The sequence below is a fragment of the Cebidichthys violaceus genome, unplaced genomic scaffold, assembly GCF_023349555.1.
Source record: "Cebidichthys violaceus isolate CVI_PGR_0920_01 unplaced genomic scaffold, fCebVio1.0.p SCAF_32, whole genome shotgun sequence".
In the NCBI taxonomy this organism is placed as follows: Eukaryota; Metazoa; Chordata; class Actinopteri; order Perciformes; family Stichaeidae; genus Cebidichthys; species Cebidichthys violaceus.
Window position 1 is genome coordinate 2,277,048 of NW_027176506.1, and position 17,843 is coordinate 2,294,890.

A 17,843-nucleotide genomic window follows, 5' to 3' on the forward strand; every position below is an offset into this window, starting at 1 on the left:
TTCTCATAAAAATAGCCCACTTTTTGCAGAAAACACACAGACCTGGCATGTAGGTCTTACCAATAGCACTGTGTGGACTTTAAATGACGAGATCATCTTGAGATCAGTAAGAACAATTCAGCAGCACTTTGATATTATTAAGGACACGACGAGCACCAGCCAAAAAATCAAAGAGGAAGTACCAAATGTTGTGACAGAAAACAAACAAAAAGTATGCAAATAACCCGTGTTAAAAATACACGGCAAGTCTGAGATCACAGATCCATGTGTGTGTGTGTGTGTGTGTGTGTGTGTGTTCAGCTGCTGTACTCGTACGTGGAGAACGTGAAGCGAGTGTCAGCGGGCGTCCTGTGTGAGCTGGCCCTGGACAAACAGTCTGCAGAGCTCATCGATGCAGAGGGAGCGTCAGCACCGCTCATGGAGCTGCTGCACTCCAACAACGAGGGGATCGGTACGTCTCTCTCTCTCCGATCCGCTTCACACGCTCCTCCCGACAACCGTCGCCCAGCGTGTGCTGGTCCTATGCAAAGCTAGTTCAGACTAATGCATGTTTATATCTGCTGTAATATAACGGTAACGGATGGACTATCATCCTTTCTTTATCTGACTTGTCTCTCCTGGTTGAAATACATGTTCTTGTGGGCGGGTGAATGTGGTTCTAAAACAAAAAAAAATGATTATAGCATGAAAAATACAACTTGGCAAATTTCTGTAACGACTGATGTGTTTCTACACTAATAAAATGATTTAACTTAAGTAAGGAGAAGCAGATGGAAGCAGCAGATGAATAAAAAGCACTTGACCAAGATGATACAGTTATTAAACCAAATGCACATATTCCACAATCTAGTTTAACATCATATTTGTTCATCCTCTTCATTGCTGCAAAGTATCTTCATTCAAAGGTTCTTATGATATCCTGTGAAAATGCACTCCTCATTTTATCCTAGCAAAGCCTGCAACTCGTTTAAGTAACTCTGGAGGTGGCGTTACGGAAGCGCACAAGTTACCTGACAAAGACATCAGCACTGGCTTCTCACGTCACTGGGGGAACAAACAGCGGCCTCTGGGCTAAAAGATGTCCGGAGGTATTGCTTGGAATGCTGGATGAGAGCAGCCTGATCTCTCACTCGCCCAATTAGCCCTAAAACTCCTCAATTAAATACTTCACACTTATCTTTAAACGGCAATAAAACTGGACTTACTCCTACCGTAACCATAAACAAGAACCGAGTCGGTTAATCCCCCGCAGAAATGTAAAAGAGAAGGTATAAAAGAAGAATCCGTGTCTCACTCTTCAGGCAGAGCTGTAACTGTGTGCTGCCACTGCACAGGTGATAGGTCCCTTTGCCTGGTTAGCTGGTCCAGCTAATCACTTAACCAGCTAATTAAGCTGGAATGGGGGACTCTATTCAGTTCAGGCATACCATGTGATCTGTGTGGAGGAACCGTCACCGTCCTGAGATGAATACATGAAACGTAGTTATATCTCTGTTACGCTGCACATGGCTTTCCATCCTTTGAGCGTTGACGGGAGCTCTTTTAGTTAACTCATCGTGTTGTGTCGTCATACACTACATTCATTTGCATTTTCTTTTGCTGATTTATTTTAAATTTGGCTTATAAATGTGGCTTCATATTGGTTAGTCTAAACACAAAATTCTGTTCATTCTCATGATCACACGTTTGCAAATTCACGGAGGAACTTAACATTCATGCGCTGGGTGAAATGAGTGCTTTTTCCTTTGAATCCGTTTGTAAATGACCGTGTTGTTGCCGTCTCTCCAGCCACCTATGCAGCAGCAGTGCTTTTCCGAATTTCGGAGGACAAGAGTTCAGACTACAGGAAGAGAGTGTCAGTGGAGCTCACGCACTCACTCTTCAAACATGACCCTGCTGCCTGGGAAATGGTAAGAGTCCTGTGAGAGTGTGTGTGTGTGTGTGTGTGTGTGGATGAAGAGATACCGCCATGACACAAACGTTCTACCTCAACACCAACCGAAGAAGACACTGCTAAACGATAGACCCCATAGATCACAATCAATGTGTTTTAACAATTCTACACGAGCGCACCCACTATTTAAAAAAATAAATATTGCTCAGGTCATGTGCATTTTATTTTACTGCACACCTGCAGTTATTTACATTACCATTAAGCTTAGGGAGTACTAGAATATCCTACTCAAGAACAAGAACTTCATAAATGAACTTAGATCAAAGTGAAATTGTAGGTCAGTAAAACTATATCCTGAGTAACTGTTTTTTTAAAAGAAGAAAAAAAAATACATATATATATATATATATATATATATATATATATATATATATATATATATATATATATCATTATTAGCATATATGCATGTTGCATAACATTATGAATTATAATGAACTACTACCTGTGTACATAGCCTTGTTGTTAGCTGTTATTTATTTTTCTAATAAGTACATTGTGAGAGATGAAACTCATTCTGACCCTGATGCTGATTTATAAAGCATATATTAACATAGTCCCTAACCATTAGTGCATATTTAAATCATTATGTTTATAAATGCATGAATAATGTACATCTAAATAAGTTCTTAATAATTTACTAACACTTTATAAAGGATGTTGTTAATCATCTACAACTCCTTAATAATTGTTTTTTAATATATATAATACTTCATTTACAAATGGGGAATCCATCATTTATAAAGTATGAAAACATAATCACCAAACACATAATAGACGGGCTTATTAATCAAGAATAAAACATGTATAACTGTTTATAAACTGTATACTAATGAGTGTTAATGTAGGATCAATGCTTTATAAATGATGAATTAGGTGTTTACTCATACTTAACTAATGCTTCATAGTGTGTAGTTATTATTAAGTGTTACCAATAACTGAACATGAATGGGAAAGGATACAAATGTTCAACTGTGTTAGAAAACTTAATGTAACTCAGGCATGAGCACAACATACATTTCTGGATATCATTCATCTACTGTATGCCACCTACTCTACCCAGCTTATGAAGACAGACCTGCATCCACACTCCCCTTCCACTTCATCTAAACACAGCAGTATGCTAGCATATATAAGCAGTGACCCAGCGCCAATACTGCTACTACAGGTAGTAGAACCATAACTATGTCATGTGGTTAAAACAGACACATTGTTCCTTTATAATAACCATTCATAACCATAATCATCAGTTTGTGTAACTTGAAATTATTCATTTATAAATAATATGTATTATAGCTGATATAGACTGTAAGAATTAAATTTGGTTTACATTAGTAAACTATTTATTAACAGTTTAGTGTTACACATGTTCTAATATTTTTTATAAGGTATATATATGTTAATGATTTCCAAATGAGCTGTGAAACTTTAAGAAATCTGTTTGCAAATCATCTATACACATTATATATGGACCAGACTATTAACAAAGTAGTATCTATCTAAATAATGTTTATACATGATTAACAAGGTATTTATTAACCATTCAACGACTTGAAAATAGTCATACAAATAATATTTTTCGTATTTACAAACCAATTATTAACTTCATTAAAGTGTTTAATGGTCCATAATGTTTACAATTTCTGATTTCTTAAAGGTTTACTTATCATTTTGTGATCATCAAGACATTTTTTAAATTTCATGATTAATAAATACAATTTAATTGTTAACAGTAAAATAACGATGAGGTGTGATTTACTATACATTTAGCATTGGTCATTATGAAGTTTGACGGGTTTGGTCTGAATAAGAAACAGTTCATTTATTTGTCTATGACTCAGCTTTTTCAAAGTTATAAACTGTCTCCAATTTCACTTTTTCATCCACTTGTGTTTTCTTATGTGAGCAATTACAGTTCAGTGGACTGATGTTGGCTAACAATCGTTCTGTTTGGTCAGTAGAATTGGTTGGCCTGTGTGTGTGTGTGTGTGTGTGTGTGTGTGTGTGTGTGTGTGTGTGTGTGTGTGTTTGTCTGTGTGTGTCTCCCCTGTGATAAATACTTCATTGACCTGTCTGCCTGAGAGAGAAACAGTGTTGCCAAAGCGGTGTAAAAGAGCATTGATTATTTTCTTCATCTCTGTCTCTATCTGTTTCTCTCCAGGCCCACACTGCAGTTCCTTTGGAGCATACATACCTAGCCGATGGTAAGTACTTTGAGTGACATGGAAATACTGCCAAATATACATCATATTTCATATTTAAGGGATTGCCGCTCACATACACACACCCCCGCCATCGCGGTCAGAGCCACTGATGGAGCACATCGTGTATCGATAGTCCGCACCGACAGGAGGTAAGAGAGGTGGAAGGGTCAAAGCACCACAGGACCTTCGTTCAGTAGGCCGCTGTTTGTTTGAGTCACCAAAAGTCAACCACGCTCTTTTCTAAAGTGGTTTTGATGCCTACATGCCTACAATTTTGAATTGTTTAGAATTCTTACTGGAGAACTTCAAACGAAAATGAGTCAATGAGAGGAAAACCCAAAATGTAAAGCGAGGATAAATTATCATTTTCTATTTTAAAAACATGATTTGGGGCGTCTGACATTGCTTTGTAGAATTTGTCAATGGCAAAAAATAGAAAAGCGTCATTTTAAAGTGTTACATACAGTTGTGGTCAAAAGTTTACATACACTTGTAAAGAACATAATGTCATGGCTCTCTTGAGTTTCCAGTTATTTCTACAACTCTGATTTTTCTCTGATAGAGTGATTGGAACAGATACTTCTTTGTCACAAAAAACATTCATGAAGTTTGGTTCTTTCATGACTTTATTATGGGTTAACAGAAAAAGTGATCAAATCTGCTGGGTCAAAAATATACATACAGCAACATGAATTAGCAATTTTGGTGACTTAGAAAGTTGTGTCAATGAAATGAGCTTCATAGCATGGCCTCTTAACTTCTTGTGAGTGATTATGAGTGACTACAGCTGGTGACTTCTCTGAGGCCATTTAAATAGGGCTCATTGGATACAAACGCCCACAAACGCTACAATGGGAAAGTCAAAGGAGCTCAGCATGGATCTGAAAAAGCGAATCATTGACTTGAACAAGTCAGGAAAGTCACTTGGAGCCATTTCAAAGCAGCTGCAGGTCCCAAGAGCAACAGTGCAAACAATTGTTTGTAAGTATAAAGTGCATGGCACTGTTTTGTCACTGCCACGTTCGGGAAGAAAATGCAAGCTATCACCTGCTGCTGAGAGAAAATTGGTCAGGAGGGTGAAGAGTCAACCGAGAACCACCAAAAAGCAGATCTGCCAAGAATTAGAAGCTGCTGGAACACAGGTGTCAGTGTCCACAGTCAAGCGTGTTTTGCATCTCCATGGACTGAGAGGCTGCCGTGCAAGAAGGAAGCCCTTGCTCCAAAAGCGGCACCTTAAGGCTCGACTGAAGTTTGCTGCTGATCACATGGACAAAGATAAGACCTTCTGGAGGAAAGTTCTGTGGTCAGACGAAACAAAAATCGAGCTGTTTGGCCACAATGCCCAGCAATATGTTTGGAGGAGAAAAGGTGAGGCCTTTAACCCCAAGAACACCATGCCTACCGTCAAGCACGGTGGTGGTAGTATTATGCTGTGGGGCTGTTTTGCTGCCAATGGAACTGGTGCTTTACAGAGAGTAAATGGGATAATGAAGAAGGAGGATTACCTTCAAATTCTTCAAGATAACCTAAAATCATCAGCCCGAAGGTTGGGTCTTGGGCGCAGTTGGGTGTTCCAACAGGACAATGACCCCAAACACACATCAAAAGTGGTAATGGAATGGCTAAATCAGGCTAGAATTAGGGTTTTAGAATGGCCTTCCCAAAGTCCTGACTTAAATCCCATTGAGAACATGTGGACAATGCTGAAGAAACAAGTCCATGTCAGAAAGCCATCAAATTTAACTGAACTGCACCAATTCTGTCAAGAGGAGTGGTCAAAGATTCAACGAGAAGCTTGCCAGAAGCTTGTGGATGGCTACCAAAAGCGCCTAATTGAAGTGAAAATGGCCAAGGGACATGTAACCAAATATTAGCACTGCTGTATGTATATTTTTGACCCAGCAGATTTGATCACTTTTTCTGTTAACCCATAATAAAGTCATGACAGAACCAAACTTCATGAATGTTTTTTGTGACAAAGAAGTATCTGTTCCAATCACTCTATCAGAGAAAAATCAGAGTTGTACAAATAACTGGAAAACTTAAGAGAGCCATGACATTATGTTCTTTACAAGTGTATGTAAACTTTTGACCACAACTGTAGGTCCTATAGGTCCAAGGCCCTTTGGTGAGTGTTGCCTCGAAGATGATGTCATCTACGACGATCAGCTGAAAATCCTGTTTCAACCCGAGGAGGCAGAGAAAAGGACCTTTTACCGAAGAGTGAGTCGAGCAGAGCAGCAGCAGCAGTGGGAGTGAGGCATTTTGTGTTCTCCATCAAAACACCTCGAAGCTTCACAATAGGCGGAGAGAGCCTCAAACACACCATGCTGGCTCATTAGACAGGAGTCCCAGGAGGACACGGAGCTGTCCGCTTAGCAGCAGACACAACAACACTACGTTAAAATAGATCCGGGCATCGACATGCACAACAATCCCCTGCTCACATACAGGGAGATGATATTAGTATTCTGGTCTTCTACCACCTCAACAGCAGGGCAGAACACACACACACACACACGTCATGAGGCAATCATGCAGGTAGGCTCCCTGCTGTTGACAGAATAGACTTGGGCCATGAAGTTGTGTACGTGTGTGTGTGTGTGTGTGTGTGTTTGTGTGTGTGTGTGTGTGTGTGTGTGTGTGTGTGTGTGTGGGCGTGCGTGTGTGTGTGTTAGTGAGAAAGTCGTTATGGAATAGAAGCAGGAGGGATGGTTGGTTAGCTGTACTGAAAGAAAGAGAGAGATCAACATTAGAATAATGTCTATTTTTATTTCATATTGCCATGTCTGCCACTGCGGCTTTCATTTCATATTGCCATTGACAGTGTTGTCACCAATGTCCATTCGGACTTCTGCAAATCACTTGCGGAGCATAGGTCAATCTGACCCAAGCGCCCCCACCGGTGGGGGCGGAGCATGCATCCAAAAATGAATCCACTCATAACGTGCACTCATCAGTAACGAATATAATGATGCCGCATAGCTGCTCAAACTGCAGCTCCTGCGCTACAAAGTCATCTCAGCTGTTTGTACAAACTCCAAACACAACATATGACAAAGCTACGTATAATACCAAGTAACACAATCAATATAGCGCCACCTAGGCAGTCCCACTCGCCACATTTATGCCAATAACGTTTTGAAAAATGAATTCAATGCTAACACCTGTTAGCTCCGGAGATTGCTAGCGAACAGACGGTCGCAGACATTTTTTTCACATTCCGCTACGACACAGCCTTGCAGTTTTACTTACAAAACAAAGCCATCATCATAATCCACATCATCGATCACATCATAAACCAGCTCCTTACTTTGAGATGTTCTGCAGCAAAAAAAAATATGAATCCGTTCATGTTTACTGTCTATCTGCACAACTCATCATCCTCTATGTGGATTCAAAGCTGGCGCTGCCGTCATGTGCCTTGTGTGCTGCTACCGGAAGGGGCGGGGTTATACGTCTCAGCAAATCGGATTTGAGAAATTTGACACTCGGGTAGTTTTTATTTTCTGATTGGCTAACGGATTCTGTCAATCAAAGTCACGCGTCTATGGAAGGTTCATTGGGTCAAATCGGCCCTTCACACAGGCTGAAAGGCCCTGGAAGAAAAAAAACTGGAATTCAGACGATAAAATCCCATGGATGACAAACATTAACAGTCTCAGAGAGGATCCAGGCTCTCAAAATGATGCCAAACTGCTGCATATGGATAGATTGAACACTATTAGTGATAAAAGAAGTGAAATATATAATTATATAGTATATAAAATATATGAAACAGCTGGAACAAGATTACATTTTCGTTGACCTTGTTTGACCTCTCCGTACTAGATCAAGATGTACTAGATAAAGCTTCACTTTATGAAAGTAAAAATGTGTTTAGAGACCCTCAACATATAGTTTTATGATCTGGGAGAGCTGGAAAGCTTGTAGCTACATGATTTCTAATAAAGAAATATCCTGAAATTGCTTTTTTTTCCAGTCAAAAATTAGAATTTTCAATTTGTGCTGTGTGCCATTTTAATTTACTCTTAACCAGTAACATATATACTGATATTTACACATATCAACACATCTCACAAGTGTTAGGGTTATTTTAATACCAAAAGTATTAAAATAGCCCTTACAGTTGCAACGCTACACTCATTATCGTATGGGCATGCTATTTTCGAGCTGAGGGTCTAAAAATCGGTCTAGGGTCCAAAAGGTTTTAACTTAACTCTACTGGGAGGTACTATGTGTCTGCAACTTTGGACAGGATCAGGATCACAGCCATGGAAAACTTCAGAGAGGCAACAGCAACACTGGCAGCAGCATCACTCACCACCAATACATGAGAAAAAGCTGCCTTCACTTCACAGTTCACAGAATTCTCCTGTGATAATGATGTTCTCAGGTGCTGACAGCGAGACGCCTTAGATCCACTCTGGTTTTCAACATATTGACACACAGACCTGCAGCAATAGAACAGGACTATACCCCAAAAAAAGCTAAATCCCTGCAGGTTTTTTTGCACGTAGTATAAATGTGTTATTTTTCGGCCATCATAAAATGGTGTATTTGAATATTTCTGCTCACTGGGGTCCCTAAACAGCGTTGAATTGCATACATTGGGTACGACTGGAGGGCTGAGACTCTTCAATGAGCTTAACCGTGTTCATGTGTTGTTCATAGACTTCTATCATAATGTTTTACATTCTGAACTTGTAACATTCGAATAGCTGCCTAAAACAAAACACAATGTTTATTACAGGTCCATGACTAGAGCAACGTGTTACCACACATTTGAGAAATTGCAATGTGAAAAAAGTAGGAAACATCAAAGTGACATCTGCCATAAATGTGGGCATCAGGACCAATAAAAGCATATTTTAATGGATAGGCTCAAATAAAGCATAATCTGACATTGTCTTTAACCAGGACCATCAGAACCCTGTGAAACATACAGTATGTCAGATGAGGTAGGAACACCTTTTGTGTTTATGTCAGATACATATTTAATCAATATTCAGGTGAATGTAATTATCCAGTCAGACTCGGTATCAGCAGAATATTGAAGGACTCAGATTGGATTGTTTCATTGAGACATCCATAGGATGTACATGAATTATACACATTCAGTGTTTACTTCATGTTTAAACTACTACATATATGCTTGTGTGTACAGACTGTACAGTAGGACACATCAACGATGTGTTATATCAAAACAATGCAATAACTCCAATGAAGAAAGTAGCACAATGCTATTTATAGCAGCCTGTAAATTACCAACCCCAATTAAAAACCTGTGTTAGGAAACAAGCAGAAAGGACTGTGTGGGAGGAAGTGAGTGGTGAGGAGAGAAAGAGGGATAGAGAGGAGAGGAGAGGAGGAAGACAATGAAGGAGCGGAGGAGATACTGAAAAAGGATGCAAGCATGAAGAAAAGAAGAGAGAAGAAGAAAGGGGAGGTCACTAAATGGTTCTTCTTCTCTCATTTCCTCTGTGTACATACTTTGTGCAAATCCCTCCATCTCACCATCTATAATTAATGCTTAATCCTGTGTGTGTGTGTGTGTGTGTGTGTGTGTGTGTGTGTGTGTCGAGATTGAATTGAATACCCTCGTATTGGTCCTATATTTAAAGCTGGTGTCCCTCTTTCCAGACGCTTAAACCACAACAGTAGTGCACACACACACACACACACACACACACACACACACACACACTGTCAGTAGTTGAAGGGGGAGGCCAGTTGATTGTATAGTGTAGTTGGTGGAGCCAAATGAACTCATTTATTCAGAGTTACACCTCATGAAAACCTCCATTCATGCTCCACTCATTCACCCTCAGGCCTATGATTTTTACATTTCGTGTTTGAGTGCCTACAGAATGCTTCACACTGACGGCAATAATTACGGTTCACCGGTCGGCAACTTTTGGTCCTGAAAAGTGAAGTCATTGCTGAAGTGCCTTTAAACCAGGCATCAGGTTAGGGTTATCTAAATTGATAATAACAAGCACTTACTGACTCAAAATTCTCAGAAAACCTTAATTAAATGAGAAGATTGTTTGTCACAGCTGGTGATGTCCTGCCGGCCCCTCCACACTGACGCAGAGTGGCTGCTCTTCACTCCTCTGATCCTGTGTGTGTGTGTGTGTGTGTGTGTGTGTGTGTGTGTGTGTCGCTGGCCTGGCTGTACAGGATGCTGTCCCCACTACTGTAGACCTCCTCTTTGGCCTGACTGAGCTGCTTGACCTCTGCAGTAAACCAGGGTTTATCGTTGTTAGTCGGCACAATCAACGTTCACTTTTAGCTGGAAAATGTCAGATTACACACTTACATGTCTTTTATAACGGAGCATGATGTCAACACTAACTGCTGCATTGTACCTCGTTAGCTTCACACAAAACTAATTTCCTATGCTCTAACTTAATGTAAACGTTTCATCCTGTGCAGCATTAGGATCATTCAACACCTCTGTTGTCATATATCTTAGTAATAATTCAACTATATTTATTGATCGTTCAGTCTGCAGCAGTCAACACCATAACAGTTACAAGCACATTTCTGTTCCAAGAAACCAGGTGGTGACGCAGACATTTCCCATCTCCTGTGAATGCAGCATAAAAAACAACAATTTATGTCTTTTAGCGAGTGAAAGATTTAGTGGCGGCGCATATTCATTCATTCATTTTTAATAAAACATGGAAAATATGCATGTCATGGGAAGTGTATCTGTAAAATATACGTGGCTGATCAGTCTGTGCTCTCCTGCGTCTGTGTTTCAGAGTTAGATGGCTCTTACCCCCCCTATGGCTACACTGACCTGCCTCTGGACAGCCTGCCGCTAGATCCTGACCTCCACGAGCCCTACATCCCTGACATGACCTATGACCCAAGACAGGCCTACCCTGAGCCACTCTAACAGGTACGCACACACACACACACACACACACACACACACACACACACACACACACACACACACACACACACTCACACAGCACTGTGTTGGAATTTTTACTTTTAGAAGTTTTCACTTATTTTCTGTGAAAACTTTTTCTGCCAAACAACTTTCCCCTGTGATCTCTCTGAAAAAAATTAATATAATAAATACAATATTAATAATAAAAATGTTACTAATAAAAATACTATTAAAACTGCTACTACTACTACTGCTAATATAATATAAATAATATTATAATACCGATGATAATAATAGTAATAATAATATATATCATATAGATGATAACAATAATGTTAATAATGTATTTTTATATTGTACTATTGTCAAATACGACAATATAATAAATCAAGTGATAACAGTGACAAAATAATATGTCAGTGTTCATTTGAATTACAAAAGGAACAGCAACATGCTTACGTAATAACTAGTCAAAGTAAGTAATAAGCCTAGAGCGGCACCTTCACAGATCTACCAGTGAAAGGCTGCCTGCTGCTATGATAGACGACACAGTGTATCTTGATGCCACACTGGAAGGATAAGAAGGGCTGTAGCAGCAACTCCTCTAATCATGGCATGGAGGTTAGGTTCTGCTGAGAAGGTTTTACATTTGGCAGTGGATTACGTGGACACCAGCTGTTTTGTTGGGTATTATATAATATCCTCATGTTGTTTTTCCTGACCTCTGGCTGAGTGAGATCGGAGTAATAATCATAAACAATAGTAATAAACCAAGGGTGTTGGTCAAAACAATGTAGTAGTTGTTTGCTGCTATCATAGCACCATCTTCTGGAAAAGGGCAGCAGTGCAGTTTATTTCCTTGTGTGTCACTATGTTCCGACTTAAGATGTCAAGCCTCTCTTCAGAAAAGCCTCTTCCGCTCTGACAGACTGACTGCTGGGAAGTCACAGGCATTTAACTGACATCACACAAGGCACCCGTGACATGACCCCTGTGTGACATCGCCCACTCTGTGTGAACTACCCCACAGAGGTTGAATGTCTGTGGCTCCCCAAGACACATGAAACATGTTGTTTATGAAAGGTGAATTGTTCTCAAGACATCTGTAGCAAAGCGAGGTGCCTTTCACCCAGCACTTTAAAATGTCCTCACATTTTGTATTTCTTCTAATCATTTTGAATCCAGTTGAAGTTAAGTTAAGGATCATGCTTACGAATTGTTGCTGTTTTTTGTTGCAGGATAATGAGACAGAAATGCTGGGGGGAAAAAAAACGAGAGAATCACAGGAAAAGAGACTGGAGGAATGGATGGAGGAAGGAAGATTGGAGTTTTTAATCACAAAGGGAACCAACCCTTTCCAAAGGGTGGGGGAAAATCCCATTTGGCAATCATGAACTATCAAAAGAGGTTGCTTATTAAAAAGAGATTTATTGTTGCTGTAAATGAAATATGTAACTTTGTTATAATGTTTTTCTGTGGGGGTGCGGTGTCTGAAGTTTTGAGGCATTGTTACACAGGTAACTTTTTGAAGCAATGAAAATAGACAAGAAGGCATTACATTAACAGTGTGGGATGTACGGCAAGCAGGAAGGGCTTAACCAAAGTCAGCTGATCATCCTTATCAAATGTTTTATCATTTCATCTGTAAAGGATTTATTAGTTAGAGAGCATTGGTGTTAAAGTACGATGTTGTGATTTTAGTTTTGATATACAGAGATTTGTTTCCCCACATGTGGATACCTCATTGAAGACATTAGAGTGTAGGACGTTCCTCTACATTAACTGAACTATAACTCCTAGTTTAACCAAATGTTTTACTGACATCACGGAAACATTCACTACCGAATGATGAACCACTCTCAGATCTTTTCTTGCAAAGCGCGCACGTTCACCAGGAATAGATGTTGCGTCGGCATCACTGATCACCATTGCTACCGAATGCTACCCGTGTAACCCGGCCTTTAGCTGCTGTCTTGTAGATGTCTCCTCTGTGTATTTGAACAGTACACATGTCCCAGGGTGTCCACGTGTGTTTTTTTGCATGGTAGTATTGTGTACTCATTGAAATATTCTTCACCTTTACATACGGAGAAAAAAAAGAGACATCCAGGTTTTGCAAGTCAATTTAGATTGCAGCGGCCATTCGGAGGTGAGGAGTTGGACTACAAATCCCACCATGTCCCAGCCTCACTTCCACCGAGTGGGAATTCTGTTCAAATGTCCACGGGAAATGGACTACAAATCCCTTCGGCATCTTTGGGATCAGACTACGAATCCCGTGACTTTCACACATCTCCAGTGGAAATGGACCATAGCCCTCTAATCAGCGTGTGCACACCTGTGTGGATACCATGGAGTACACTGCAGAGTACATTTACAACAGTACTTACACATACAGTAATGGAAAATTACTTTTGTACTAGGGTGGGTTGAACATAGAAATGTGTTGATGACTGTGTGTCACTGTCAGTAGAGGGGTGGGGGCTAGCTCTAATAAAAGATACACAAACTTGCTGCTGCTGTCAGGTTGAATTAAATATGCGTCATCACAGTACGGTCCATGTGGTCAGCATGTCAGTTGCTGTGGTTGGAATGTGAACATCATGAACAGTTGGGTTAAAATACCATCAACAGCAGCCTGAGCCTGTAGCGTTAAGAAAGCACAACTACAATGACTTCAATCAATTAGAGGCAATGTACCAGAACTACACTGTTCCTGAATCTGATCACCTGTTATGGTATACGTTTATTCTGCATCGCATGGAACACTATCCTAATCTGTGGAAGGGTTAAGTTTGTCAAAGGACAATTGTCATTTTAATATGGAAACTCATGAATTCATTTTTACAATGAAAAACAAGTCATTCAGGTATCAAAGACAAAAAGACAAATATAATAAATTCTTCCACAATAAATGGACATTGGCTTTTTTAGATGAGGACATTGTTTTTTTTTTTGTTGAAGATAACATATCTGAACGTTATTTCTGACATCTGGGAACGCGGCAACATCCCTAAAACTACAGTTGGTTCAATGGGGTCAGAAACATGAAGGGTCAGACGATGAGGATGTCTTAACTCATCATCTGATTGCTTATGTTTGTTGCCCCATTGGACTAAATTGTAGTGATGTTGCTGCATTACCAGATCTTAGCAACTGCTTTCAGTAGAACTGATTGCCAGAGCAACTTGAATTAAAGTGAATGTCGCCTTTCCCCGCTGTCATAGAGCCATGTAGTATGTGCTGCAGAGACTGTTGGGCCTGTCACAGTACATTGAGCGTCGGGCTAAGACTGCGGTTAGCCCTGTTAGCCTGGCGCTCTCAGTCAGTTATTTAGTTAAAATGTTGGATACAGCTTACTAAATCCACTCCAGGGTCATCTCCAAATCACCTAAAATCACCCTTAAAGCCACTTTTCACTACAGGAGCTTTTCGTTAAAGGTTCTTGCTCATATTTTCACTTACAAACTAGAATATTTCAGATGATTGTTATTAAGGCAGCAGTGGTACAAATGGTCTGTTGGTGTCTTGTATGTGAAATCACTTTAAAGCTTTTTGGTTTGCTCCACTGCAGGCACCGTGACTGCTTGATTAGTCGTAGTCAACAGCACTACAGCCAACCCCTGAAAATAGCTGAACTTGAGTTGAGTATCACCTTCTGAGCGGAGCCCAAATTTGGTTCCTGAAACTCGCCCCCAAAATGGACAGAGAAGGGCGGAAACACAAGTGGAACCTGTGACAATGGAACGTTTCGTTTAATTCAGTTCCTGCAGTCTCAAAAGGCCCAAAAGCATTTAGGTTGGGCCAGCACAGGTAGGACCATGTACCTCAATAATTCCAACTAAATGGAAAGGAGTTGATAGAGTCATTACGGGCAGCTGGGAAGCAGGCACCCTAAATAGCCAAAGTATCTACACTGTGTATCCACTGCACCCCTGTTAGGAACCATTCCCTTGTTTTGGACTAACAATTTTAGATTTGATTCACGAATGTGCAAAAGTGCATGCAAATATCTTTCTTTCTGGGTTCAAACTGGCAACCCACCTGAAGGTTAGTCAGTACGCTGTGGTCACTAGAGGTGGGCAAAAAGAACCTACGTCTCTTTTTGAAGATCGATGCTAGCGTCAAAAGGAAAACGTTTCTGTCCTCGACAGTCATTAGTATTTCTTTAAAGCTGTCAATGATGGTTGAAGGTAGTTTGTGCCGTTATTTGCACAATTATTGTTCTCAACAAATACATGTTTGTACTTTGTTTAATTTTCATGTTTGCACATTCAATTTACAATAATAAAAAAATGTTTTTTGTTATTTGCCTTCAAAAACTGTCCTGCGTTTTAGAATACATGCGATTAAAGTGACAGTGAGGAACTTTTAACTGGTTGTGAAACAATCTATTTAGTCCTGATCCTCTTTATGAACCAGTCTCAATTTAGTCCTGATCCTCTATCAGACCTCCATCAGTACAGAGACCATCAGAGAGAAGATGGTCTGTTTCAATAGAGTTATTCTTAATGCTCGTCATTGGGGCCACCGGGTCTGATTCTGGTGAAATCAGATGAACTCATGCAGGTTTACCAAAAACTCCTTCAGGTCAGACTCCAGAAGAGACCGGTCCACAGTGGACAGACCCAGATCCTCCAGAAGAGACCGGTCCACAGTGGACAGACCCAGATCCTCCAGAAGAGACCGGTCCACAGTGGACAGACCCAGATCCTCCAGCAGAGATCGGTCCACCGTGAACAGAGCCAGATCTTCCAGCAGAGATCGGTTCACCGTGAACAGAGCCAGATCTTCCAGCAGAGACTGGTCCACCGTGGACAGAACCAGATCCGGCTTCTCTGCAGCCTTGCACCTGCAGACAGAGCCCTTTGGGGAGGAGGAGAGCTCAGCGCCGGCAGCAGTGTCTCCTCCTCCTCCAGAGCCTCTCCTCACTGCTCCGTTAGTCCAGGCTGGGAGCCGACACCACGCTGGTGGAGACGTATTACTGGGCCCCTAGGAGGGCAGGGAGGCACAGGAGAACCAGAAACAAATGAAACGCTTTCTAAACGGAGTTTGGGGCTCTGAAACACTTTTGTCCATGAGAACCTCCAAAATGAAAGTTTCTTCTAGCAGCTTTAAGTAATCAACAGTGGAAAACGACATGGAAGTAGAAATGCCTAAGCCGCTTATAGTTATATAAAGTATTGTATCAATATCTGTGATTCTGGTCCTGTATTACTAACATCAGATCAAAACCAATTTATTGCGCTATGGCCCAACGCTAGTGGTCACAGATCCATTTGTCAGTGTCAGGTATCACAAAACGACAGACAAGAACCCAATAGCACGACACAGAAAACAGTTCAGGTGTAGAAACCGGGTTTAATAACCAGCAGATGTCAAACCAGGTAGTAACCCGCGTGGCAAACAAATCCAGTGGGAGCAGGCAAAAGAGAAGGTCCAAAGTCCAAAAAGGCAGGTCAATACACGGATAATCAGGATCAGAATCGGAATGACAGGTTGCTGGATAGCAAGGGAAACACACTTGACAATCTGGCAGAGAACTGAGGGAAATGGGCCGGTACATATACACTGAGGGGCTGATTGCTGATGAGGAGCAGGTGAGTACGGAGGTGGGGCAGGCCAGGTGAAAATTAAATCAGCAATTAGTGCAGAGCGGGAGGGAGTGGCAGATTCTGAAATGACATGAGAGTTAGTGTGGCAAAACAGGAGACAGACAAATGAAAAACTAAAGCCTGGCTGAAGTTGTGACAGTCAGACCTTAAGTTTGACAACTCGTTACTGATTATTTCATTAACTAGCCGTCACTCCGACAGTTAAATAAATGTACTGTGTCTTTACCACCACAACATCATCATTGGGAATGCTGCTCTTTTTGTTGGTACACTGTTATGACTGTGTGTTTGTGTGGTACTTGAACAACAGCTGATGATTGAACTGCTTGGAGGAGAAGGTGAAGCTAATTAGAGTGCAGCAGGAGTTTCAGCTGGTTCTGTTCATAAAGAAGAAAATCCTCACAATGCACTACTTATAATTGATAAAGATTATTGATCGTGTATGTAAATTAAACTCCTATGTACATTATTGTACTGTAAACTGTAAAATGTGAGGATTGCATTTTTATCATTCATTTGGATGTGACATGTACAGTTGTGGTCAAAAGTTTACATACACTTGTAAAGAACATAATGTCATGGCTCTCTTGAGTTTCCAGTTATTTCTACAACTCTGATTTTTCTCTGATAGAGTGATTGGAACAGATACTTCTTTGTCACAAAAAACATTCATGAAATTTGGTTCTTTCATGACTTTATTATGGGTTAACAGAAAAAGTGATCAAATCTGCTGGGTCAAAAATATACATACAGCAACATGAATTAGCAATTTTGGTGACTTAGAAAGTTGTGTCAATGAAATGAGCTTCATAGCATGGCCTCTTAACTTCTTGTGAGTGATTATGAGTGACTACAGCTGGTGACTTCTCTGAGGCCATTTAAATAGGGCTCATTGGATACAAACGCCCACAAACGCTACAATGGGAAAGTCAAAGGAGCTCAGCATGGATCTGAAAAAGCGAATCATTGACTTGAACAAGTCAGGAAAGTCACTTGGAGCCATTTCAAAGCAGCTGCAGGTTCCAAGAGCAACAGTGCAAACAATTGTTTGTAAGTATAAAGTGCATGGCACTGTTTTGTCACTGCCACGATCAGGAAGAAAACGCAAGCTATCACCTGCTGCTGAGAGAAAATTGGTCAGGAGGGTGAAGAGTCAACCGAGA

General features: G+C 40.6%; 1 protein-coding gene across 2 annotated transcripts in view; it reads left to right on the top strand.

The window, feature by feature from the left end:
* LOC137882471 (junction plakoglobin-like) overlaps nucleotides 1-13,578 on the top strand; it is a 99,950-nt gene extending 86,372 nt beyond the window's left edge. For both annotated transcript variants that reach the window (XM_068724799.1, XM_068724800.1), the window contains exons 13-17: nucleotides 301-451; nucleotides 1,789-1,910; nucleotides 4,116-4,158; nucleotides 10,929-11,068; nucleotides 12,304-13,578. In XM_068724799.1, the coding sequence (XP_068580900.1) occupies nucleotides 301-451; nucleotides 1,789-1,910; nucleotides 4,116-4,158; nucleotides 10,929-11,065 (453 nt within the window). In that variant the 3' untranslated portion in view covers nucleotides 11,066-11,068; nucleotides 12,304-13,578. The remainder of the gene's footprint in view (nucleotides 1-300; nucleotides 452-1,788; nucleotides 1,911-4,115; nucleotides 4,159-10,928; nucleotides 11,069-12,303) is intronic.
* The last annotated feature ends 4,265 nt before the right edge of the window (nucleotides 13,579-17,843 follow it).